Genomic DNA, 26,370 nt, shown 5'->3' on the forward strand with positions numbered 1-26,370 from the left:
TATTTTAACTGCAGCATTATGAAAACTTTGGATGATGTCTTGGGTCATTGCACTTCAAGTAATAAGTGCTTCAGGGCTGTTACTGACTGTATTCTCTGAACACAAATAGGCCAACATCTTCATGACTTAGGTATTTTCACCTCAGTAACAGAACAGTGCTACCAGAAATGATCCTAACTGACTGCCCCTCCAAGAATGCTCATTAAATTTCTTTTTAAGACAGTGACCAGACCTCCTTCTCCTAGGGCAGCCTGCAAATCTTTGCTTGAATTTTGAGTTGGGAAATTAGTTAAACAGCTAGTTCTAAACAACCTGCTGTCAAATCAACACATAATTGGGAAACCTGACCAATATCAAAAGATCATCAACATCATCAATATCAAAAGATGCAGAGATGATATCAGACAGTACAGCCTTTACTATGTTAACTTATTCAGCATCAAACCCTGAATTCTGTTAACAAATAGATAAGAATAAACTTGAATTTATATTGTGCATTTCTCATCCTCTGGAAGCCCCAAAGTGCAATAAATTATTTTTGAAATATAGTCATTGCTGTTGTGTAGGCAAACAGCAGGGTCCCACAAACAGCAATAAGTTGAATGTTGACCAGGATATCCTGCTCTTCAAAAAAGTGCAATGGGATCTTTTATATCCACTTGAACCAGCAGGCAGGGTCTAAATTTTTAACATCTTATCCAAAAGGTGGCGCCCCAACTATGTAGCATTCCCTCAGTACTGCACTGAATATGCTCAAGTTCTGGAGTGGGACTTGAACCACAACCTTCTGACTCATAGGCAAGAGTGCCACCATTTAGCCAAATAGATAACAACAGATTTAGGAGGAACACTAGACCAACACCAAAACTGCAGGCACAGGGCAATAATCTAGAAGGTGCATCGCTCGTACTATCATAATTACATGGCCCACTATGAAAATACGCACACAATCAAGATACTCTTAACACTCACGCTACTATTCATGGATCCAAGGACAGGTCCCACTGTCAGTTCACAGACTTTAACTCTCATTCTATTTCTCAGTTTTACAATGGTTATTGGTGATCTGTCTGTGGGTCGTGTAGTGGCTTAGGCTCATCGGCCTGTACCAGTCTCTTCTTTACCCTATTTTTAGCTAACTGCTTCCCTGAGGTCATTCGACTTAAAGGAGGTCATTCTCTTCAGTGTTGTGGCAGGTTATTCCTGGCCTCCCACATTTCCCGTTTCCATTTGGCTACCATTTCAGTGCTTGATGCGATAGTTCGGAATCTTGCATCCCGAGCACATCATCTAGCCACTGAGGAATTTTTGCTTTGCAAGTTGGCATATAAGCAGTTTTAATGTTGCAAGACTAGAACGGCATCTGTTTGCTATTTTAACCAATCTATTGGAACTTGTGCAGTACAGACAGCCAAGATAATGGGTCTATACTCATTGGAGTTTAGAAGAATGAGAGGAGATCTTATTGAAACATACAAGATTCTGAGGGGACTCGATAGGGTAGATGCTGAGAGGATGTTTCTCCTCATGGGGGAATCTAAAACTAGGGAGCATGGTCTCAGAATAAGGGGTCGCCCGTTTAAGACGGAAATGAGGAGGAATTTCTTCTCCCAGAGGGTCGTGAATCTTTGGAATTCTTTACCCCAAAAAGCTGTGGAGGCTGAGTCATTGAATACATTCAAGGCTGAGTTAGACAAATTTTTGATCAGCAAGGGAGTCAAAGGATATGGGGAAAGGGCAGGAAAGTGGAGTTGAGGTAAAAATCAGATCAGCCATGATCTAATTAAATGGCGGAGCAGGCTCGAGGGGCCGAATGGCCTGCTCCTGCTCCTGCTCCTATCTCTTATGGTCTTATAATATTCCTTAGGAAAGTAGGGCACGTGTTTGTATGCGCAGTTCTCCACTTGATGAGCCAAAATAAATGTTATGGCTGCAGTTCATTGGAACATGACATCTTTCAGCAGATCACTTTCTAGGTCTACTGCACTACAGTATTATAAGGAGGAGAAGGAGAAACAAGGGGATATCCACTTAGCATTCCGATACAGTACATTGGTCATGCTGAATATACAGTATACTGCACACTAACTCAAGACACATTGATCACCCTCTTAACTGGATACCTACCCTGAGGAACGTGTACAGACAGATTGACATCCAGTTTGTCAGCAGTTTCTCCACCACTGTTTCTGTCCTGAAACACAGAAAAATATCATAGTTAGTTTCAATATTGATTTTTTATCAAATGTATATTTCACTTTTTGAAATGTGAAAATTGGAGGGGATGACTGTTAGAAAGCAATCTGTCAGGCAGGCATTGAGAACACGAATGTAGTACAGCCCAGTAAGGTAGCACTTGATTTTGTACCCATGATTTCACACATTGCAAATGGAATCCACACATTTCCCCAAGAGAGAGAGAAAAATCAGAGAGCTGGTCACACTGTACAGATCTTCCATATGCCCTAAGACTTCAAAGCAGTTTGCCTGCCTACTCTCTCTGCCTTGGAGTAGAGTGGGGAAAATTAAAGTGTACAGGAGAAATAAGCTGACATAGAAAAATTATATTGATACTTCACAAAGACTAATGTGCTAACGTGCATTGATACACAAAATGTTAGTGAGTCACCATTAATTATATTCAGTGAGTGTTGTAGCCACTTGAACCTCAACAATATTGCATTGCAACCACTGAAATTTAACTTCCTCCACATTTGGCAGTATGGTCCTTTCATGACTTCAGTAGACTATATCCTGGACATGCATGGAACACTAAAATACTCTACACACAATCCAACCTTTTCCATCCACGTTGATGGTCATGTCTATAATTCAATATTTTTCATATTCCCACACCCCATCGCACTTTTCTATTCATTCTGTTGATTACACTATCTACATATATATTATAGAAGGCTCTACATAACACTGGAGGACCATGTTAACACTTTCAATCCTTTCTGGAGGATTTGCTTGGCATTCTTTCTTGATCTACTATCTTTGCCCCATCTCCCTCGAAAAAGGAAGAGTCGCAGCTTTCAACATCAGAAGGCTATTCAACAGGGAGGGCTGTTACAGAAGAGCCCAATCCTCTCCTCACACACATGCACTTTCTGGAACCCTGGCTGATTTTTCATCTCCCTTGCCCAGAATTGCTGAAGCCAATAGCATCACTTCCCACATGAAGAAAATACATGTTAGTCAAAATTCCAATGGGCCACCCACTGCACCTGTTCAAGTGAGGCAGAGATCAACCCACAGCCACCCAAATTGAAGGACACTGACCCAGTCCCAAATTGCAGGATGGGGTCGTTAGCACTTTTGGGGCAGTGGTTAATGCTTGTAAGGGTGCATCTAGCAAGGTCTGGGGCCTTTCCAAGGCCTCAGCAGTACTCGTGCTATAATATGAGGGCTTTTAAGGACATCAAAGGTGGAATTCCACTTGGATGATCAGCCCCAGATCTGCGTGGGGCCTTATGGAATTTCAGGCCCATGGTCTCCTCCTCTGCCAATTTGTAACACACAAAGTCAGAAATGTTCTCCTCTTAAGGACAATGGCTCTTAACCCATCATGATCCCCATGGAGATCAGCACAGACTTGGGATCAAATTTGGAACCTTCCAGATCTGTGTGGCTCTGTTCCAAATTGGATATGATGTGGAGATGCCGGTGATGGACTGGGGTTGACAATTGTAAACAATTTTACAACACCAAGTTATAGTCCAGCAATTTTATTTTAAATTCACAAGCTTTCGGAGGCTTCCTCCTTCCTCCTTCCTCAGGTAATTGGATATGGCACTGGAGGAGCAATACTGTGCACTTAACCCTTTAATGGATGCCTGGTCAGAAACCCAAGCCCAGATTCAATTGCCCCTTACCTGCGCAGCATCAGTTTAGGGTTCTTGGCAACGTTCTGCTCCACAAGGTCATTCAGCAGCGTTTTCAAGATGTCCGTATAATACTCTAGCTTCCCATGCAACGAGACGGTCAAAAGCGATGCCACGTAAGCGCGGTCTCGTGGTGAAAATGTCCGCTGGCTCTCCAGTGTGTGAATGAACTAATACAGAGAGATATTACAGATCCTTAAACAAGTTGAGAAAATAATAAATCCATTTACTTCTCAAGTCTTCCCCCCCCCCCCCAACCAAGGATTTGTCACATTCCATTTGCCTCCACAGTTCTCTCAACTGGAAAGGCTGCCCAGCCCAGTCTCCAAGACTATATATAAAGAAATGAATGGTCACCGGACAGGAGATGCATCTGGTGTAGGCCAAAGATGAGGTGATCATCCATCCAGTATAAAAGATGGCAGCCCAGGAATTTTGGAAAGTGAAAATTGGACAAAAAAATGCTTTAAAAAGGCTATGTGCAGCTGTGAAGAAAATCCTGTCACACGTGTAATTTTTTTTTAAATGCACCTCCTGCCAGTCCAGTTTTGAAGTGGGCAGAAAATGCTAGTTCTAGTGAAAGGGGAAGCGTTACAAATTCGGGTCTGCTGCAGATACCTTTTCGGGTTCAGTGATGTCAGTCTCTCGCATAAGCAGTCTGAGCATCTTACTTTTTCGGCAGTTGACTCACACTGTTCTGTATCTACTTGCACAATAGCGCAACCCAGGGATGGAACAATACTTTGTAATCTGGACTAAATATTCCCATCCTTCACAGGATTGCTTCTTCAAACTCTCTGAAGGCAGACCGAGCAAAAACTTGGTGAGAAGAGGCCCAATGCAAATAAATAAGCTGCTCTATTTCACAGCAAGGTGAACATGCAGAACTGCAGTTATGATCGGACTCACTTAATTCAAATTCAACTCATCTTCACATAATGGTACAAAATAAAGAATACACCATGCTTCCCCACATCTAACTATTTTTGTAGCATTTCCGACTACTTGGTCTAGATGAAGTCCTTTACTGCTTTCGGTTTAAAAAAAGTGAAAGTCTGCGCAGCATCCAGTTTCAATAAACCACTGTGCCCTCCTGTTGCTGCCTTTTTATCTCTTAATATTCACAGCCAGTAAAGGGTCACAAAGACTTTATAATTCAGTGGGGGGGGGGGGGGGGCAGTGTTTTCTCATCTTTCCAAATCCTTTGTGGAAAAATGGTCAAAAACAGTAAGTTCCCTTTCCCCCACCTCGATGTACAAGATGCCATAAACGGTGAAATACCGGGCCACCTTCAAATTTGTTAGGAATTCCTCTCCTTGCCATCTCGAAGTCATACAACATTTTCTTGTGACTAAGAACAGAATAATTTACAACTGGTTTTACATAGAGATACTGTGTTGTTGCCTCCCTGTTATATGCACACAGACACAATGTGTGGACACTAGTACAATAAACACACACAGATTCTGAGCCAAAGTGCTTTCCATTACCTTGGTGAGGAAAAGCTTGCTATTCAATAAATTAGAAAGCTGGACAAGCCCCTGTTCCACTGTCTGGCGCCGAGATTCAGGGACATCCAGATCCTGCTGCAGAGGTGACTCTCTGTGTCCTGGGAAAAAGATTCGCTCGGCATAGGTCTTGTAATCCAGAAAAGGAATTCCAGTTCCAACCAGATCACTGGATAGGTCCATCATTTCAGTCATGAGATCTTTTAAAAGTTTATTACAAATTGCCAGAGAAGAACAACATTTTATTAGTAATTTAAAAAACAGATTGAAAAGACATTCAGAAAAATAAGTAAAGCTTCTTTAACAAATAAAATGCAGTACTGTCATGTTGAAATTATTTCATTTCCATGCACTTAAGATATTTTTGCATACACACAGACAGCTGGATTACCTGTGAACTCCTTCTTGCATCGATCACGGACACTAGTCTCCAGATTCTCCAGCTGGATCTGTACTTTCTTGTAGTCTCTCAGGGCCTGTTTGCTTTTCCGCCTGTCAGGTAGAGAACAAGATCACATCATTCACAGAAAAGGGTGGATTAGTGATTTTATACAAAGTTATGGTTCAGATCCACTGTCCTTATGAGGACAACATTTCTGACTTTGTGAGTGACAAGCTGGCAGAGGAGGAGACCATGTACATTGACATGAGAGGGAAGCGCTGTTGAGGCTGCCAAATACAAAATTACATCCAAAGCATTTGGACTTGTAATGATAACACTACTAGGAAGGCGGATACCAGACGTGTACCTTCTAATCTAAAAGATCTCTCCCAGCAGAAAATCCAGAAAAGGGGTAGGAGGAAAGTGCTTCAAATGTAAAGCTGGTGCCTGGCAGTTATAATGCATAAAACACAGTTGGAGCTTTGGGCTTCCATGTTATTCCACCTGCCAGTTGGGATAACTTTCACTGGTTCTCAATCTTGCAGGCTAATGGATAATAATGCATGGCTTGTGGAAGAGAAATTAATGAATCCCCATCAATTGCCCAACTCATTTCACATCGGATCATTACAAGCCACAGAAAGATGAGACAATTAGTAGTACTAGCATCAAATAGCATTAACCACAAGTTAGGCCATCCTTTGCTGCTTTTGAATCATCATTAATATTTATACTAGAAGGAAAGATGATTGGGAGGTTTAAATAATTTGGTTGAATCTCTAAGCCTTCGTGAGGACACTGTCAACCATTCCCTACCTGTAGATAAGGACAATGATCAGGACAATCAGTGCGACGATGGATGCTCCCACCCCAAGTCCAATCTGGGCCTCTAGTGGGAAATTAGACTGACTCTCTGCATCATATTGGATCTTTCCCAGTGTGAAATTCAGCTTTCCCATTTGCACCTGTGTGACAAGAAGAGGAGAATGAAGGTGACTGGAGACAGAAACAGGAAAAAATATTGCAGCAAACTATGTACGAAAGGGAGATTTCAATGTCAACTGACTGCTGATAACTATGGATTTTAATTTTGGCTTAAAGTCTGCACAGTAACATTCCCCATCAGCTGTAATCTACGCCATATACAAGAGAGATGAATATTTAACATACAATAAATTCCGGCAGCGTGTCCGTGCTTTCACGCTTTCTCCTTCTTCGTGGTACAGGTTGCTCCAGGGGTGGCTCGCAGTACAGGTGATTTCCAGTCAGAGTTCTCACAACGCAAATTCCTTCGCCCACCATCGCAACCACCTCTTCCTTCGTAATCGCAAGGTCCAAATTTTCTCCCTGAAGACAAAAGAAGCAGGGGGGGGGGGGGGGGGGGGAGGGAAAAAAAAGTCAAAAGTAGGTTAAGCACAGAAGGGAATCTTAAAGGGTAGGAAATGTGTTTTGTTCACAGAGAGTGAAATAAAGTTACAGCATTGTGGGGTATTGGAAGACGAATGCAGTTAGACTTGTGAGGTGGGGGGCAAACCCAGAGGGTTTAGCAGGGAATGGAGTATTGACAGATCTTGTGGGGTGGGGGGCAAACCCAGAGGGGTTAGCAGGGAATGGAGTATTGACAGATCTTGTGGGGTGGGGGGCAAACCCAGAGGGGTTAGCAGGGAATGGAGTATTGACAGATCTTGTGGAGGGGGGGCAATAATATCAGAGAGGGAAATATTGACAGATCTTACGGGAGGCAGGAGGGGGGTGGTGGGCAGTAGTATTGGAGAGGGAAATGCTATAGCACCTCAATGAGACGGATATATTTAGATCCAGATGGGGTATGTGAGGGAGGAAAGTTATCTGAACTGATGGGTATCAACACCTCTTTCATCTATGGAGTGGTGTAGGGATGGGGGGGGAGGAGTCTTAAGCCTACCTCCTCAAAAAGCAGCAACCTCCCTCAAAACACAACCTAAACTTCTAAGTGGGACGAACGTACTTATATGTGAAATATATTTTTTGAAGAATGTGATAGGTATTAATAATCCATTAATAAACTGACTACAGAGGTGCCTATTCAATAACTGTGTGTAATAAAAATCAAGGGGGGAGTTGTGGGGATGTAAATTGAAGATTACTTCAAATGTATCTTTTGCCACCAGAACTTCAAAAATACAAGTACAAGAAATACCATGTAATTACTACATTTGCTGCCAAGGTAATCCCCTGTTATGCAGCAACTACTGAAAAAAAAATCACTTTAGAAAGTCACCATACCTCAACAGAAAGGACACTGCCTGGTTTGTGTCTGTATGGCTTTGAAGGGTCTTCCGCATTTAGTGGTTTCAGGATGGGGTCAGGCTTGTATGTGAACTTGGTTGGACTGATCTGATTGAAGTCGAAGCACAGGTTGTCCATAATGAAGTGCACGGTGATCACTGCGTCGCTGATAGGGGCTTCGATCGATGGCGTTTTACAAGTCATGAAGGAAGAGGAGTTCACCTGACAGAACTCAAAGAACTGAAAAGAAGTGGGGGCGGGGGTGCGGGTGGGAAACACAGATGAGAATAATACCACTATATTTCAGTCAGACAGGAATTCAGCATTACAATAACTCCTTTTAAAAAAAAAGTTGCATTTATACAGCACCTTTAAAGTAGTAAAACGTCCCAAGGCTTTATCAGGAAGAGAGTTGGATGGGGAGGTGAAGGAGGCATGAGGGGGAACCGAGTACTCAAGTTACTGAGAAAATGGTGTTTGTCACAAGTTTTTAGGATCACACAGGTTGCGAACGATTCATTACATCGCCTTCCCTCAAAGAGACCTATATGACCCTGGAATCTTGTGAAAGATTTTGGTCAGCTAAGGACAAATTACATCAAGGAGCTGGGAAGGAGGAGGGGGGTGATGTTATCTAATATTCAGATGCCATGTTGTTGACAACATTAACATGTGACTCTGGTGATACCGATTAGGGATCGGGCAGGCAGCTGACAGCCAAAACTAGATAATGATTACAACAGGGAAGATCACACGGAATCAGAATTAAGTCTCTCATTTGATCCCCAGCCACTGGATACAACATGAGGTAAAACTGACAGAATGATTTAAGATCATAGTTTCATGCTGTTTGAATGATTTAATCTCATCAAGAGTTCTTGGAGTGTCAAAGGTTGCAGCTGGCTGACTCAGTCACAATGATTAAAGAAAATCAACAACTTCAATTGTGCAATTTGAGAATAATAGTTTCACAACTCACTTTTTAAAAAATTAACAGGAATGCCTTCTTCGTTTTGTTCTTTTTTGATCCCTGCAGCTATGCTTTACCCATCCCAAGATTCCCTTACCCCTATAGCTAAACCTCCACTCTTGGTGAGAGAGTAGGATGTTACTCCACAGACACTATGTCAAATTGCGATTAGCTGAAAGGCAATGTCGTTCCAAAGGGAGAATATGGGCCGGCTGGACATCAAGATTGCCTGAGGTCTGACTCTAACACTTATTCAGGTTTTCCTTTTCAGAGGGCTTGCTTTACTCCAAGTTTTCCCTTTGAGTGAGTGCCTCACTCCAGGTTTCCCATTGAGAATGCCTCCTCACTCCAGGTTTCCCATTGAGAATGCCTCCTCACTCCAGGTTTCCCATTGAGAATGCCTCCTCACTCCAGGTTTCCCATTGAGAATGCCAGCCTTAATCCAGGTTTCCCCATTGGGAATGCCTGCCTTAATCCAGGTTTCCCCATTGGGAATGCCTCCTTAATCCAGGTTTCCCATTGAGAATGCCTCCTTAATCCAGGTTTCCCCATTGGGAATGCCTGCCTTAATCCAGGTTCCCCTGTTGAGTGCCTACCTTAATCCAGACCTCCCAGTTGAATTAAACATTTTGGTTGTAAACCTGCCCTTTACTGCACCATCTTATACAGTCAATGAAATCAGTTCCTCTGACCTTGTGTAGACTCCTTTCAGTGCAGTTGTTGTCCTTTATCATTCTGCGGATCCTCTCCCTCGCCCAGCTTCGTAGTTTGGAGAACGATCTCCGCTGGCGTTTCTTTGGGATTAACTGGACCATCATCTGGGGTGTTTGCACTGCATCCAAGTTCTGACCATATACACTGATCACTCTCCCTCCGCTGAAACAGATCACAGCCTCAGTCACATAGAAAGTCTTGTGTTTCTCACTAACAATTGTTCCCATCAATTTGGGTTCTTTTCCTTGCTTTCTGATTTACTGTTTTCCCTCATCATTCTTGCAGTAATTTCCCCACTAACTTTCCTGCACAGATAATAACTGATCTGAGAAAGCAGGTGAGTGCACTTTACACTTTCACCCAGACGGAGCCCATGAGGGGGTCAGAACAGAGTGCATAACCCCATCTCCATGGAAACTACAATTATGTGTTATAATTGGGAAGAGAAGGTTACATTTAGATTTTTCTTTTCCCCTTTCAATCTCCAGTTAATCATAAACTCCATATATTCACATATGTTGCCCTGTTAGGTGACAATTCTATTTCCCCAGATTGCAATAATCTCTCTTTCCATGGCTGGTGGCACTTCAGAAAATCTGTGAATTTCAAGTGTTTGCAGAGTTTTGAACCAGAGTCTCGACAGTGAAACACAAAGCACTTTAATGAAGAGTACTGTGGGTAGTTCAGGAGAAAGTAGCCCAAACTCAGTACCGTGAGCAGTAAAGGAGACAACAGCCCCCTGACTCAGTACCGTGAATGGTAAAGGAGATGGCAACATACAAACTCAGTAGCACAAATGGTAAAAGGAGGCAGTAGTAGTAATTCACAACAACTGTTTTTCAGGTTTCCTACTGCAACAGGCAGATTTTTTCTTATAATTCAAAAGCCATCTCACCCTAGGAAGCTCTTGTCCGGACACACAACGGTGATGTTTGGATCCTCTGTGTAACTGTAGAAGACATTATTCAATCTCTTTGGAATATCACCATACAGGACTGTGATGGGCAGGTCACCTGTCTGATTGCTGGGGGTGGTGAGACACTGGAGGTGGTGATCTTCTACATCAGCAGAGCTACCCAGAGGAAAGTCAATCGACAATTTTAGCTAAAAATCGCCATGTCTACATAATGTTAGATCAAAACCAGTTATTTATCTCGACAGATCCTGTTTTATATGATCACAGAGGAAAAGCCAGCAGCTCCCTTTGCAACTTTGTGGCCTAAAGTAGAATTAAGTAAAACTGGTAGAATCAAAGATCCAGCTCCCCAATGACTTGGGAGTTATCCAGTGAGTAGCCGAGTCATACAGACCAAGAATGTCCCAAGCTCAATCGCTGGTCTTTGTGGAGCTGGGAGCAGCCAATAGGGCCAGCGTAATTGGTCTCAGGGCCCCTGGGTTAGGGGCACTGCTCAATGGGTTCCCGCTCCTGATCACTATTCAGTGACCTTTGCTGGAAAGTACACACCTGGATGTCAGCTGAGAATGGGAACAGGGTACAATAACCTGCCACCAGTCATTACCAAGACTAGCAAATGAAAAACCACCACTTCGATGTGGTACCAACAAGCAATGATCATCCAGAGAACAGGAGAGGAGGGAAGGAGAGTTCTCTTACTAACGTCCTGCTTTTTAACTAATGTCCCTGTTGTCTGAATTCTTCGAACAAACAAACATTTCAGTATTGTACATTCTTTTCTCTTTTAAACAGATAATCCTTTCCCCTCTATTAGTCTCCCTTGCACTATAAACCAACTTTAGCTGAGGGGTCAGAATGGTGGACTTGTTCGCATATGTATGGCAGTACTGCTAGGTGTGTGACTAGGGCTTGAAGTGAGTCTCTCTCTAATTTGCCCTTGCTCACAATGGGAGAAGCATTTGGTTTTTACTCGGTACATCTCCTTGACAGCATGTCCAAGATCAGGAGCTCACCACGATAGGAGTTGCAGGTACAAGCCCACATCCTTTCACTCTGTGGCATGGCACATTGGGCCACCGTGTCATACCGTTACATTGTCCTTGCACTAAAGTTCTGAAAGGATTCACAGCTCATCTGGGGTAAATATACTTACATGAGACAGGGGAGGTCGCCTACAAACACTCTGACGTCACTTGGTCTGCCAGTCAGCAACTTGACACCACTGAGTGAGAGAGATGTCCCTCCGGCTTTGGGGCCATGAGATGGAGAGATGGAGTCCAGCACTGGGTTCTGGAGGAAGAAATCGACACACAGGCTGCTTAGTGACTTGCTAAATAGATCCCGACCTGGATGAAACTGTACAATAATCAGCTAGCATTTCCCAGTTAATAATTCTGAAATGCACAACTTCAATAATTCCACTTTAATGCACGTGAACAAATCTAGAATTCATCTTGGCTCCAGGTAAAATTGTAGGAGCTGTAGATTCTGATTCAGTCCTGGTTCCCTCTATCTGATCCCTATTAATTTAAAATTGAATGCACTCAGCAGGTTTGTGCTAATTGCCTTGTTTCTGCCCAGGCCTGGTGCTGCATCTGCTGGGCCTGTAGCCATGGCTCTTCCCAGGGTTGGTGCTGCATCTGCTGAGGCTGGTAGTCAAGGTCCTGCTCATGACACTGTATATTTAGCCGTGCAGGTATTGGACCTTGACCATGGCTCTACCCAGGGTTGGTGCTGCACCTGCTGGGTTTCAGCCACAGATCTGCAGCAGTGCATTACAATACTCCGCTGATTCCATCCCAAATGCCCTTATGCTTCAAAAACCACAGGAAACTCTGGGATTCAAACATCGAAAAAATATTTAAAATAAAAACATAATTCAATTAATTTTATACCAACCTGATATGTGAAGGGCTGTGTAGAACTGCTGCTGCCTCCATTTGTTACTTCTACTGTGACATGGCCTGATACTTCCTCATTACTGGCTGCTGTGTAGCACACAATCCTACAGGAGGAAACTCATCACAGTTAGCTGCATTGCGAATGGATAGTGTGAGTGTATGACTAACTTTCACTGATTACCGGAGGGGTGGAGGGGACATGTCACAGCACTAATGGCCAACAACGTTGTCCAAACATACCGTGCAAGTATTTTTACCACGTAACAAATTTGTATTATTCCACTGTCACTATCACATTTCCAGCAACGAGACCAAGAAGTAATGACAGATGTTATTCTGAGACTGAGTAATCCAACTGTCCTTTCCAAACTAAGGTACAGTGCGTTGATACTCCACCACCTGGCACCACTACACTATCCTCCATCGGAACAGGAGTAGGCCATTCAACTCCTCGAGCCTGCTCCGCCATTCAATTAGATCATGGCTGCTCTGTATCTTATCTCCATTTACCCGCTTCAGCTCCAAATCACTTGATATCCTTACCTAACAAAAATAAATATTGGCCAGGACACCGGGGAGAACTCTTGCTTTTCTTCAAATGGGATCTTTTATAGTCCACCTGGGAGGTCAGACAGGGCCTCGGTTTAACGTCTCATCCGACAGTGCAGCGCTCCCTCGCTGCTGCACTAGTGTGTCAGCCTAGATTATGTGCTCAAGTCTCTGAAGTGGGACTTGAACCCACAACCTTCTGACTCAGAGGCAAGATTGCTACCACTGAGCCACGGCTAACACCTTAGCTTACAAAGTTCTTAACTTTATGCAGTGTCACTGGTTTCCAGTCACTGAATAAGCCACATTCTGCCTGAGGGATTTTGACCAGTATTTTGGGGATTGAATTCTGCCAGGCTGACCATCCTGCCTGGAAAACCACAAAGCAGTGGCCTTGGATGGAAAGCCATGCGGGCTATGAATTGGGCACGCTAACATCTGCACCCAAAGTTCCTGACATACGCTCCAGTCACTCAAAGCTCGGTACCAGGACTGCTAAAATCGTAAAATTTCTCCTGGTGCTTCAAAGCAGTGACACATCCCAGAGCGAGGCCAGGAATGTGGAGAAAGTTTTAAGCGCCACTATAGCAGAGTAGAAATTGTACACACCGTAAGCCTAATTTTGGATGAGCTGCAGCCTCCAGAGTATGCATGTCAAGGACAAAACGTCTTATGCCCACGGGGGAACACAGACAGTGTAAATCATGAAAGGTTTGCTTTAAAGATTTTTTAAAAACTCTTAAGGATCAAGATATCTGTGTAATTGTGCTGGGCCTCACTGCTCGCTTGCCTACATACTGAGATTTCCCAAAACACTGATAGTTGAAGGTCCTCAAGTGACTGACCTGGTGGAGACCTCATACTTTAGTGGATCAGCATGGCATGGGATCCCAGCCACTGTTACCATGTTCTGGATGTCCTCGAATCGCTGGCCCAAGTTTGAACCAGTGATGGTGACCATGGTCCCACCTTCCTGAAGTCCCGACATTGGGTCGATCTGAAAAAGAGAATAATCCATGTAAACAACTGCAGGAGTAATGAATGGTCATTGTATAGGCATTGGGGAGAGGAGGTAGGACTGGTGCATAATCTTTGAAATGGGGAAGAAATGAATGTACATTTTCATAAAATATACACGCGAGATGTACTTTTTTGAGAATTCAATAAAAAGAAAGAAATGGGAAGAAAATGATGAAGAATTATAAGTTTTTGTTTAATTTTTCCTAAGCTTTTCTCTTCTCTTGAAAGCACCAAATCTTGGAATGGTTTTATGAGCTTGGAAAAATCCCTGCTACTTCACCCAAATGGCCATTTTTCTTTTGATCCTAGACAGTGAATGTCAGCAGGACATTCAATTGTTTACAGGCATCACAGCTGAGCCAATCCAGTACTCACCTGACAACCACACAGGTGTACTTTCCAGCAAGGGTCACTGAACAGTGATCAGCAGTAGGAAACCTGCCTGAATTTTCCACTCTAGCTCAGGAGTACCAATGCCAATTGGAGCACTCTCCAAACTGCTGCCTGGAACGAGATCAGCCAGCTGAACACAGATGGGGAACGAGGCTGGACCCTTCTTGGTCTGTATAGTTCACTAAAGTGTCATAGAATCTTACAGCACAGAAGGAGGCCTTTCAGCCCATTGTGCCTGTGCTGGCTCTCTGAAAGAACTATCAATTGGCCCCACTCCCCTGCTCTTTCCCTATAGCCCTGCATATTTTTTTCCCCTTTTAAAGTATATATCAAATTTCCTTTTTAATGTTACTACTGGATCTGCTTCCACCACCCTTTCAGGCAATGCATTCCAGATCATAACAACTCGCTGCGTAAAAAAAAATTCTCCTCATCTCCCCCCTGGCTTTTTTGCCAATTATCTTAAATCTGTGTCCTCTGGTTACCCACCCTTCTGCCAGTGGAAACAGTTTCTCCCTATCTGCTCTATCAAAACCGCTCATAATTTTGAGCACCTTTATTAAATCTCCCCTTCTCTGCTCTAAAGGAGAACAATCCCAGCTTCTCCAATATCTCCACATAACTGAATTTGTGTGTCCTGACGTTGCATTTACCCAATTTGTCATCTGGGAAGTTAAAAGTTTTTCTTTCCCCAGAAGGAGCTTCAGGATGTCACATAATTACATCAGCGAGCTGTGTGACTGCTAAGAGGGTATCTTACGGAAACACAGGTCTCAGGTGGAGGTGCTAACAGCTACCTTCATATTTCCCTTCCTGCAAATGCATTTCATACCAGCATGGTGTAGGAAATGGAGTCAGCAGTCCCAGGGATACAGGGTGTGAGCCCTTTCATCAAGTTGCAAATTTGCTGACACTGTTTTTTGGGCATGATACAGCTCACAGAGATGTGAGTTTAGGCAGTCTGGAAAGATGTGGGCCACGAAGGGGGCGTAGGGGAGGGTATCCTAAAACCAGGAAAAAGGGAGATCTTAAAATAATTTGCATGGTGGTAGTCAGGTGGGATTATCCCAATAGTGACCCTGCACTGATGTGGAATGAGACTTAAACGGTAGCCCACATGATACCATGCTCGCCTGCCGTCTCCAATCATATTATGTAGCAAAAATTACAAGAGTAAATATCTCCTTTTCCAACAGGGTTGTCTGCTGTGTTTCTTGCTGCGAGAGCCTCATCTCCCATGCATTGTTATGCATACCAGGTGAGGTGACTCAAAAGATGCATTTGTCCAGTTTCCCCCCTCCTTTTCTTGGTTATTTTACTATCTCCTGCCTTTTGGATCCAGATGTTAACTCACCGAGTGAATTACGGGCGCTGGGCAGGTCCGCTCCACTCCACCCACACACGACTCTTCGTACACACAGCTGGGCTCTCCTCCCCCACACCACACACACGCGTACTTGGTGTCCGCAGTCTGACAGCGGCTGCAGTCTGTTCGACCCACTGAGCAGTTATACAGGGTAACTGTGCAGAAGTGGCAAGAGACCATTAGTCGTTTTCACACAACTGCTCCTGAGAATCAGAGAGATCATTCCCCAGTCTTGAAGATAACCACTGCTTTTAGATCCTACATTACAACAGTGACTACACTTCAAAAGTACGCTGTAAAGCGCTTTGGGACGGCCTGAGATGGTGAAAGGCGCTCTATAAATGCAAGTTCTTTCTTTCTAGATGAAAAATTAAAAATTAAAAATAATAAGTTGGAATGACTATGAATAGATTAGTCATCGTTCCCATCATTCCCAGAGAACTAAGATGAGAATATTACACTCCATTTAGCATGTTTGTTGTAACCTAACCAAACTTAACCACAATTTCAGAAGAACCATATTCTAACAAGTGCGGTTATCGCTATCTAAAACAAACTTAAGCACAATCACAGGGGAACCATTTTCCAATAGAACGGTTATTTTGCCTCACACAAGGGCAGCAAAATGTGGTGGCAGGGAGAGGGAGGAGTTCGAATTAAGAAAAGACTGCTTTAATAGTACTGTTGAAAATGCAACCTTTGAAAAAGCAAAAAGTATATATATTAGATGAGCACTAATACACAGAAGAACCTAAGCAAAATATAATAATATTATACCACAGGGCAAGTGACAAATGTCCCACAAGATGGCGCCATCCTATTTACTATGTTTATAATAAAGGACTAAACCAAAAAATATGGATTTTTTTTTTCCTCTGATATACGCACACACTTATATAAAAAGCACACTTACAAACATACTGATGTGCTATCACAAACCAATCCTTCTTTCTCCAGAAGGTGTCCTCTGTAGAAGATAAACTCAGGGTGGTGGGGGGGAAGACAAAGGATCTTCACTTCTGCAGTGTTCCCAATTTTTTTTGCGCAGGTGAAGTTAGCCATTTTGAGGTCACCAGAACATTCCTGAAGTGTTGCATCATTTTTATGCAAACATTACAATGTACACATGGATTTTTTTTTAAAATACTGCAATTGAGTTCCATAAACATTGCACCACACCAGAACTCGTACTCTGGTTTCACCACATATACAGCCACAACACAAGAACTGTCAATGTATCACATCAGTACCAGTTAGCTGTACTATTTATACAGTGGCAGCACGAGAAACGTCGGAAATTTATACACCGCATCCTACCTTATATGTAAACTGGGAACTGAAGCAGGACAGAGGGAGAACAAGCTGAGGAAACACATCTATTTTCCTTTCCAACTTATTCAGGAAAGACTGGAAGTACTTACTGTGCAAATCATGCGTGCTGTCCACTCTATAATTGGGCCGTCGCTGGACGTACACTGCTGCGTTATACTCTTGCTGGAGAGTGGAGTAGGTATACTGTAATGGCAGAGATAGGAGATGACAGACCAAGGAAATAAAGTGAATATCTAAAGACCTGAATCAAGCTTAAAGTCAAATGTCTCATTTTTGCATGTGCAATTCATTTTTGTGTTCCTTAAGGGATGCAATTGCCGGACAATGAAAAAATGTGGGTTTTTTTTGCCCCAAATGTTGGTAGACTCAGACAATACAAGGGTTAGCCCTGTGCTCCTGGCAAGTAGCCTGGGCCTACAGGGAGCACAGGCTGGAGAACTGGGGCTACAATGTTGTCGCTCTGTCTCTGACACACATTCCCTTCGAGCGCAGCTTCACTCTTCTGTGAGTGCAGAATTAACCCCATATATAAAAAAAAGATAAACAGAAGAAAAAATACAAACGACGGAAATCTGAAATAAAAACAGAAAATGCCAGATACACACAGTGGGTCCACCAGCATCTGAAAAGGGAAGAGACAGATTCATGATTTGGGTGCAGACCCTTCACTCTGTCAGGACAATTCTGATGAAGGGGAGCTGTCTGAAACATTAGTCTGTCTTTTGTCTCTGTAGATGCTGACAGATCTGCAGTCTTTTTACAGAGTTTTCTGTCATTTTTACCCTAGGGCATAAAAACCTAAGGAAATAATATTAACAAACACTCTATACAGCATTGATCACTGTCAAAATACTTACAGAAGGGTATGAAAGTGTGGAAATAATTCAGAGAAGGCGGCCCAGCACCACCTTCTCAAGGACAACTCTAAAGCGCCTTGGGACATTAAAAGGTGCTATATAAATGCAAGTTCTTGGTGTTGGCCACATATCTCTTTATTCAGTGCTGAATCAGAATTTAATCCAATTTCTTTCTATGGTTCAACAGTCCATATCTGCTGCCCTTGGTGACCGTTGCTTCCCCGAGTTGACAACATTAATTGGTGAACCCAGAATATTACTTCAAGGTATTGCAGGATTCTCTTGGCTACAGATAACCATGTAAGCCAACGCCTTGTGTTGCAGGGTGGTCCTACCTGGACAAGCAGTGGGAAGTTTACTAGTGTCACTAGGACTGCGAAGTTTTAGCTGCTTAAACTCCAGCTTTGCTCACTTGGTGATCACTAAGCATTAGCTGTTTTCAACCTGAGCGTTCTAGGCTTAGGTAAAGAAGTTGCATTTTTTACAAGTAGAAAGTTTACTCCCCATTAGAAAATGTAATCTACTCATGTGAACTTCTCAGTGGTTTAGCTTGGACACACTTAAACATGGTGATGGGTTCAGTTACCCATCCGACCAATATAAATTGGCCAATCTACTGTTGCATGACCATTTCACAGAACTTGGCTGTCATCTTTTGCTCCTTACCTGGTGTACCTGACAGGTGATGAAGTAAAATGTGGGATCATTGTCGTCCACTTCAACAAACGCCTCCACCACCACCATTCGACCCTCAAGAACAAACACACATTCATAATCCCCTTCTGGGTCCTGCCAGGCAACAGAAATACAGGCGGTTATGGAGACACCACCCAGCTTATTCAGAAGCCTGTGCGCTCCTTTCATACCAAGAATACTAAACGATTGGGGAAATTCTCGAGCAAGAGCTCCTCTGTGAGGTATATGCAGTGAAACTGTAAATGGATTTTGTGCTTATGATTTCACATGGCACACATCCTCCTTCGCTATGTTTCCAATTTAAAGTGGAAGGAAAATACAAGGATGCAAAAAGGCTCTTCAGCCGTCAAAGTTTAGCCTTGAATAAACTAAAGACACTTCCACACTGGCCCTCTCAATCTGGATTTCAGAAGCCGGGAACCAAGTCCTGGAGTTTAAGCTATTAAATCCATTTGTATGTTCTGCTGGCAGACCCAATGACCCAGTTTTATCTGGGAAAAGGGATTTAGTAGCATAAACGCCAAGAGCTTGCACCTGGATGCTAGTTCCTGGAGTCTAAATCAAAAGAAAACCAACATAAAAAGGCCCTTAACTCTATAAGATCATAAGAAACTTTAATTACTCTGTATGTATATAAATGGATCCATATGCACATAGCTGCGAGCGCTTTGGGCTCCCAAGTTACATAGAATTACATAGAATTTACAGCACAGAAACAAGCCATTAGGCCCAACTGGTTTATGTCGGTGTTTATGCTCCACGAGTCTCCGCCCACCGTACTTCATTTAACCCCATCAGCATATCCTTCTATTCCTTTCTCCCTCATATACATATCAAGCTTCCAAGTTACTAAAAAGAAAGGCGAATACACACTCCCAAAGTCTCAGTACTCCATGCAATCCTTGCTATGGGTGACATTGTGTTCCACCTGTATCAGACTGACAATGTCTCCCAGTTTCATTCTCACTAACTCTCATTCACTTCCTCTACTTCTCTTCCACCCCCTGTCTCCCCCCCCACCCCCCTTTCTGAAAGAAACTCCTGAGACATACCAATTGGTGCCAAGTTTTGTTCTGGTCACTTCTCCTCTGCAGTTGCCAGCAGTGCATTATCCAGATTGCATATATTGCTGCGTTGTAACAGATTGCTTTGCTACACAGCAGGAAACAATTTCACAAAGCAGAATTAAAATAAAGTAATTTAACTTACATCCTAATGGCCAGTATTCCAATAAACTGCACCACCCAGCCCTCTATCAAAAGAGAGGAAACCTTCATCCCCCGCTGCCTGGATTGGATTGAAACCCAGTTCTCAAAAGATGAAAAGACAGTATTCTAAGCCACTGCACAACTATGTCTTGCATCAGAGAGATAAGCCCTTTATCCATTCTATCTGAGGTGATTTGATTTAAACCCAGGAGCTTGACCCAGTGCTAACGTATTACTGAGGCTACAAAGTACATGAGGATCTTCTTCATTACAATCTGTTCTCTGTCAACTGCAAACACAAGTGGCTGTGCTGCGTAATGTGTTGGAATTTGTCCTTTCTTCTCTTGCACCTGATTCATATAAAATCGAGGTTGCTTTACACTAATAGAGCGGTGTTGATGGCAGACACAATATTCTCACCCCTCATTGGTACTCTTTGGTATAAGTGACCCTGATCTCCATAGATCCAATGGCATCAGAGACTCATGTTCGTAGGTCGCCATGAGAAATGTGCCATCGGGTACAGAGTGCCATTGGGTAGAGAGTGCCATCGGGGCTCCAGCTTAAACTAAAGACTCAGAGTTGGATTCACGCCCATTTAGCTGCACGAATCATGGCTCTCTAGCCGGGATTTGAAGTGGCAGCAGGAAGAAGAGTAAATCGGGGAGAACGAGACTCAGAGGTTGTGAATCTTTGATTATGCTCCGCTCCCTCAGGCCACTTTACATAATGTAAAAGAGCCATCAGAGTGACGGAATGGAAATCTAATTTTCCACCACAGTTGGGTTCAGTCCATCACTGTGCCAATCAGTAGTGCCCATAGGGCATGTCTGTGCCAATCAGTAGAGCATGTCACAGTGCCACCACTTTCAGCTTGTTCTCAGGCAGATGGTCAAAACTTCTGCAATTGCTCCATCATCTAGCAACATGTTCTTTATCATGTGCTACTTGCTCTGGTTCTCACCTCGTCTTTGTAACAGTTACTACAACAGTAGAGATAAAAAGAAAATAAAGCAAATCAGAAAAAAAAACCCAGAAAATGCTGGGCTTGCACAGAATCTGAGAGAAGAAAAGATAGGTTGTGATTTTGAATAGGGTCTTTTCATCAAAACTGGAAAAAGGTAAGTAATCCCCTTTATCATTATACCTAAAACAAAGGAAAAAGGGAGAATAGGTAAAAAGTTTAATAGCCTGGGAATGGATTTTTAGAAAATGGGATATTAAACCCTATTAGCAGCTTCTCTGTGTATCAGTATTTAGCATATCTGACCCATGACCTTTACCTCTTTGTTTTGGTCAGTCCTATAATAGAGCTCACCTACTCCCCTTTCCAATCCTGACAAAGGGTCTCCACCTAAAATGTTAACCCATGTTTTCTCTTTTCAGGCACTGACAGGCCAGCTGTGCATTTCCTGTTCTGATTCACTTTAATGAGTGTAATCTCTCAGGCATACTGACCTGAAAGAAATGGAGGTTTTGTCCTGCCAGCGTTATTTTTCGTTCCACATTGACGGGCAGAAGGGATGAGCCTTGAACGTCATCAACACAGGGACAGGCCTCGGGACCCTTATTCATCCCTTCATAGCTCTGTACAAAGACCACACACACAAGAGGTTCACTAGACAGAAGCAAACATGGGGAAACCTGCAAAGATATGACTCTCTCTCCATCTGCCGCAGTGTTGCAGCACTAACCCCTGGCAAAATAACCCGCTGATACCCTGGAATTAGGCCTAGTGTTGGAAAAAGATCAACTGCCTCTGTGCAATCACAACATTTCTATTTAATAATACATAACAAGGTTTCCCTACAGTATGCATAAACAACATAGTACTAAGCAAAACAACGATCAATTTATCACATAAATTCCAATAAATGTAAAATTTATTTTAAATATTATTGCAAATAATTAATGGCAGTGGAGACAATTTGCTAACAATTGATCATGTTCTGGAAATTCTTCACAGGGTTTAGATGTTTGATCCTAAAGGGGCTGCTATTTCAGTATTATTGACGTCGATGATGAACTGACCAATGCACTTTGGCAAACAAAACAGGCATCAGGACAAACTCTTTCTCATCCACATTTTTGCCGTCACTCCCCTGAATACAGCATGTCACAGTCGTTTCAACACAGCAATGCTTTATTATAAAGTTTCTTGGTGCAGAAACATTTACATTGAAGGCATTTATGATGTCACAAGGGTTAAAATTGGATAGCCATGTGGTAAAGGATCGATTACTAGAGCCTGGTCTTTAGTTGTTTCCAAGCCTTTATTCATAGAGATTCCCCTTACACACACACCACACCCGAGATAAGCTCTCCTATAAAAAGGATACGAGAGTCCCCAATTGATACCCACCACCTGAATACAATTAACACTCATTGATATAAATCATACAATTAACAAAGTTATAGTTATGATGTTATTATGACATCATGAAGCAAATATTTTTCTGAGGTCTTCTAGCTGAAGCCAAAGAGCAACATTTTATCCATCTGTAGGTATTAATAAGATTCTGATACAATGTACAGCCTAATACAGACACTGCTAACCTGATGCAAGCTAACTCAAAGGTTGGCCACTAAGAAACAAACTTACTTACCTGTATAGAGAAGGATGGAGAGCCAGGATCAAAGTGGTAGTCGACCTCAGTGTCAAGCAGGTGGAGAAAGGCAGGAGAAGGGTTCTCAACATCTCCGTCACCTGACAGCAGCACAGCAGCAGCTGAAAACACTGTAGTGTCGTTCTCAACCGGCACAGGGTCTACCCAAGAATCTGGCTCCTTCCAGTCACCGACTTCCTTCACAGGCCAATCAGAGGTTAGGGCAGGAGGAACCCGGGTGGTAGGGTTGTCAGGTCTGGGGTCAGTTGGTACCGCCAACCGAGTGGAAGGGGGCTCCGTGGGATCTGCAGGGGGAACAGTTGTGGCACTGGGAATTGTGTCTTGCTCCGTACTGTTCAAAGGAGAGGCCGCTATGGTTGGAATGGCAGCAGTGATGGTCTGAGAGATGGGAGGGACAACCATCGTGCGCGGGCTCGTAGAATACGGTGGAGCCGTAAATGTAGTGGGTGGTGATGTAGATGCAATTGTACTCAAGACCTCCTCGGGCAGGCTGGTTGTATGTGCTGCATATTCAGTGGTGGTTGCGGCAGTGGTCATCCTCACAGCCGCGGTAGTTGCCACTATGGTCGGAATGGCCGTGGTTAATTGTGTGGTCGGCGCGGCTGGGATTTCCACAGTGGTGGGCACCGTTATTGGAGCTGGCGTAATGGGCATGGTGGTTGGCAGGTCAGTTGGAACGGCTGCAACTGTGGTTGAAACCACCGCTGTAGTCACCATGGTGGTTGGCATTGTAGTAGGTGCTGTAATGCTGGTAGTTGGGATTGTAGCTATGGTGGACAGGACGGTAGGAATGGTTGTAGCTCTTGTTGTAAGAGCAGCAGTGGTGTGACGGAGGGTGGTCGGGAGCACGGTGGTGACGGCATGGAGTGGTTTTGTCGGAAGTGTAGGAGGAGCCACATAGGGTAGAACAAACTGCCAGGGAACGATTGCCATTTGAATCAATCAGGAAAGATAGAAAGGATGGAAAACGGAAAGGAGGGAGACACACAGACAAAGGGAAGAGGAACAGCAAGAGACAGACACAGAAAATAATTCATTATTTTTGATTTTGGAATCAATTTTAAAACAGAAACGTACAAAAAAAATCATATTGAATTACTGCAGCAAAGCCGTTCTACGCAATCCCTCATTAAAGGAGCTGTAGGCTGTAATTTAGGCCCAACCAAGGCTTTTTCAACTGTTGAAGTCACTGAAATGTTTACCTCTAACATTTTCCAGCAGAATCAGCCATTTCTGCCAGCAACTTTATCAATTACAATTTAATTTAGAAAGGTATTATTATAAAATGTGACTGTGGTGCTACACTCTATATTTGCAGGGACAGTTGAGCATGGAGTTTTGATTCTGTCCTAGCAACGCTGGGGAGAGATCAGTTGTGTAACATCGTTTCCTGTCTTAAGGATTTCTGAAAGCAAAACTAATTTTTAAATGGACACTATTTGGAGTGTTTGGACATCAAGGAACTCAAGTTTCAGTGGTTTTAGTTATGGCGTATAGCTCCTTTAATATAGAGAAAAGCTCACAAACTCAGGACTAGACACATTTAACACTAGAGCAGTTCACCCAAGAAAGTGAGGGATTTTTTTTTGGACAGTGAATACAGCTTTGCAGAAGAGAATTGCCTACGAAGTGGCTGAGTGCATTCTTAAATCAAGCTGCAAAATAACTCAGAGGAAACTCCGACACATGACTCTCACTAATACCGTTACTGGAGAGAGAACAAGTTATCAAAGGCACTACATTTTTCAATGAGTTGACTTATTCTCAGATCTTCCTGCCCTTTATAGTCTCCTCTATCCCTTCAGCTATTTACCCTTTATCACCATCATTCTTGAAGAATGTTTCAATCTTGCCCTCTTATAGATTTAGTCTCTATATATCAGTTTCCTGCTGTCTTCTGATGGACAAGTTAATCTCCAATTAATACTTAATATCATTTTCTTGCCTCACAGTTATTTCATTCTTTTAAAGGGGCACTTTCATCAAGATAAACTGTGGGCAAAGTTGTGCATCATCTCTGTTAAGGTATCATGCACAAGTGTTGATACTTCATTCTACTATCACATTATGATGTGTGTTCACAAATAAAAAAACATGTTTGTCAGCACCTTTTTTTAAAAAAAAAGAGAAACTGAAGACAGTGGCTCTTCAAATATGCGTTTGAACTCTTGTAGGATCATAACGTCCACTGACATCTTTCTAGATCCTGCTTTCATAAGATGGCAGATTACCTAAAAACGCCCAATTGCTGTGCTGTGGGTTGTTTGGGCATTAAGCTGTATTATCAGAACAGCTCAAGCAGATATCTATACTGCTAATGTACTTTCGATGCTCCACACAGTGCTGTTACGAGAATATAATTGCATCAATATGCTGCAAGTACACCATTATGGTCTGTTTACAAACTCAGCAATAGCGAGAACATTCCAGGGCCTTGAAAGGATGGGATGGGCACTTTGAAGACAGTTACAGTTACAATCTCCAGCACTGCTCTCTGTTACTATTTTATACAATTAACTTCAGTCAACATCCTGTTTGATGGACAGCAGGAAACCCATCACCCTCACACCGCTAATTAACCTTCGGTCATTATTGGTTGATGGATGGAAGAGCTCCCACATTGCTGGGTCACTCAGTGCGACCACCCAGAAGCAGCAACTGGCGTTCTGCCACCAGGCAACAGACAGGTTCATTTATACAGGCTGTGCAATTAAACAAAGCAGATGCCATCTAACGTGGGCAGCACACAGTGCCTTAAACAAGAGGCACCTGCTAATGTGGACACAGCGCAGCACATGGATAAATAGCCCTGCCAATCAGCAGGACTCAGAGGTTCCCAACTCGAGGTACTCTCAGCAGTATGCAGTCAGTGAGACGCACCAACAGGTTCCTATCTCCATGTACCCTCGGCAGTTCTTCAACCAGTTTTCAAATATTTGCGACTAAAAAAATGTTTTAAAATTCTGATTCACAAAGCCCATTTCAGACAAACAGGAGACAAACAACAACTTTCACTTGCTGCACACTGCTCATAGGCCTTGGAGTCAGTTATTTTTCCTCCACAGATTTCCTCTGTTCCCCTCCTCACCTGAAGCGATTGTTCTCCGTTGGTGTGAATTGCCTCGTTCAAATGACCATCCATGTGCGACCTTGAACAGTGAGCACTGGCAGGCTATTAGACCAGTGTTGGTCATCAAAGATGAGTTTAATCCTGTCCTCACTCAGCGCTCGCATATATTTCCAGCAGTGATTGCTGAACAGTGATCCCACTGGATAAACACCTGAAGAGCACTCTGGAGCTAGTTCTCCAGGTAAACCTCACTCAGATTACAAGCTGCCTAAACACGACGGAGCCCATCCAATCTTGGCACTTACATTCTCATTAAAAATGATCGTCTCATCCTCACAGGTGGTGTTGTGGGTACAATGGTGCTGAAGTACACACCAGTTACAACCCCATCGACTGCTCACACATCCACGGCACCTACAGAGGTGGCAGCAAGAGAAACACAAGCACGGTCAGTACTGACGCAGTGAGCCTCGCAGAAACCAGGGGGCCTCAGCCTGAGTGGAATCATGGGGCTGGAATCATTTGTATGCAAGAAGCTGATAAAGAATGACAAAAAAGTTAAACATTTATGATTGTTTAGAATCAATAGCAAGTTTTCAACATCCTTTGGTGGTGAAGGCACCATTACAGAATTTATTGGTAGCTACCTTCCTTCGTTCACCCAGCTCTCCTCCTGGATTTGAAAACAGAAAATGCTGGAAACGCT

At 43.2% G+C, this 26,370-nt stretch overlaps 1 protein-coding gene across 2 annotated transcripts in view; it reads right to left on the bottom strand.

Annotated features, from left to right (window-relative positions):
- Positions 1–26,370, bottom strand: part of LOC137334074 (plexin-B1-like) — a 184,586-nt gene that overhangs the window by 24,306 nt on the left and 133,910 nt on the right. The window contains exons 10-27 of one of the 2 annotated variants that reach the window (XM_067998531.1): positions 25,970–26,078; positions 22,574–23,506; positions 21,426–21,554; positions 18,730–18,852; positions 17,296–17,389; positions 15,863–16,029; positions 13,941–14,092; positions 12,545–12,650; positions 11,799–11,935; positions 10,625–10,801; positions 9,708–9,891; positions 8,043–8,285; positions 6,948–7,124; positions 6,594–6,742; positions 5,787–5,887; positions 5,378–5,595; positions 3,879–4,057; positions 2,128–2,194 (exon numbers count right to left, since the gene is read on the bottom strand). In XM_067998531.1, the coding sequence (XP_067854632.1) occupies positions 2,128–2,194; positions 3,879–4,057; positions 5,378–5,595; positions 5,787–5,887; positions 6,594–6,742; positions 6,948–7,124; positions 8,043–8,285; positions 9,708–9,891; positions 10,625–10,801; positions 11,799–11,935; positions 12,545–12,650; positions 13,941–14,092; positions 15,863–16,029; positions 17,296–17,389; positions 18,730–18,852; positions 21,426–21,554; positions 22,574–23,506; positions 25,970–26,078 (3,445 nt within the window). The remainder of the gene's footprint in view (positions 1–2,127; positions 2,195–3,878; positions 4,058–5,377; positions 5,596–5,786; positions 5,888–6,593; positions 6,743–6,947; positions 7,125–8,042; positions 8,286–9,707; positions 9,892–10,624; positions 10,802–11,798; positions 11,936–12,544; positions 12,651–13,940; positions 14,093–15,862; positions 16,030–17,295; positions 17,390–18,729; positions 18,853–21,425; positions 21,555–22,573; positions 23,507–25,969; positions 26,079–26,370) is intronic. The other variant, XM_067998532.1, reaches the window with a different exon arrangement.

This window comes from Heptranchias perlo, chromosome 17 (genome assembly GCF_035084215.1).
Source record: "Heptranchias perlo isolate sHepPer1 chromosome 17, sHepPer1.hap1, whole genome shotgun sequence".
NCBI classification, from domain to species: domain Eukaryota; kingdom Metazoa; phylum Chordata; class Chondrichthyes; order Hexanchiformes; family Hexanchidae; genus Heptranchias; species Heptranchias perlo.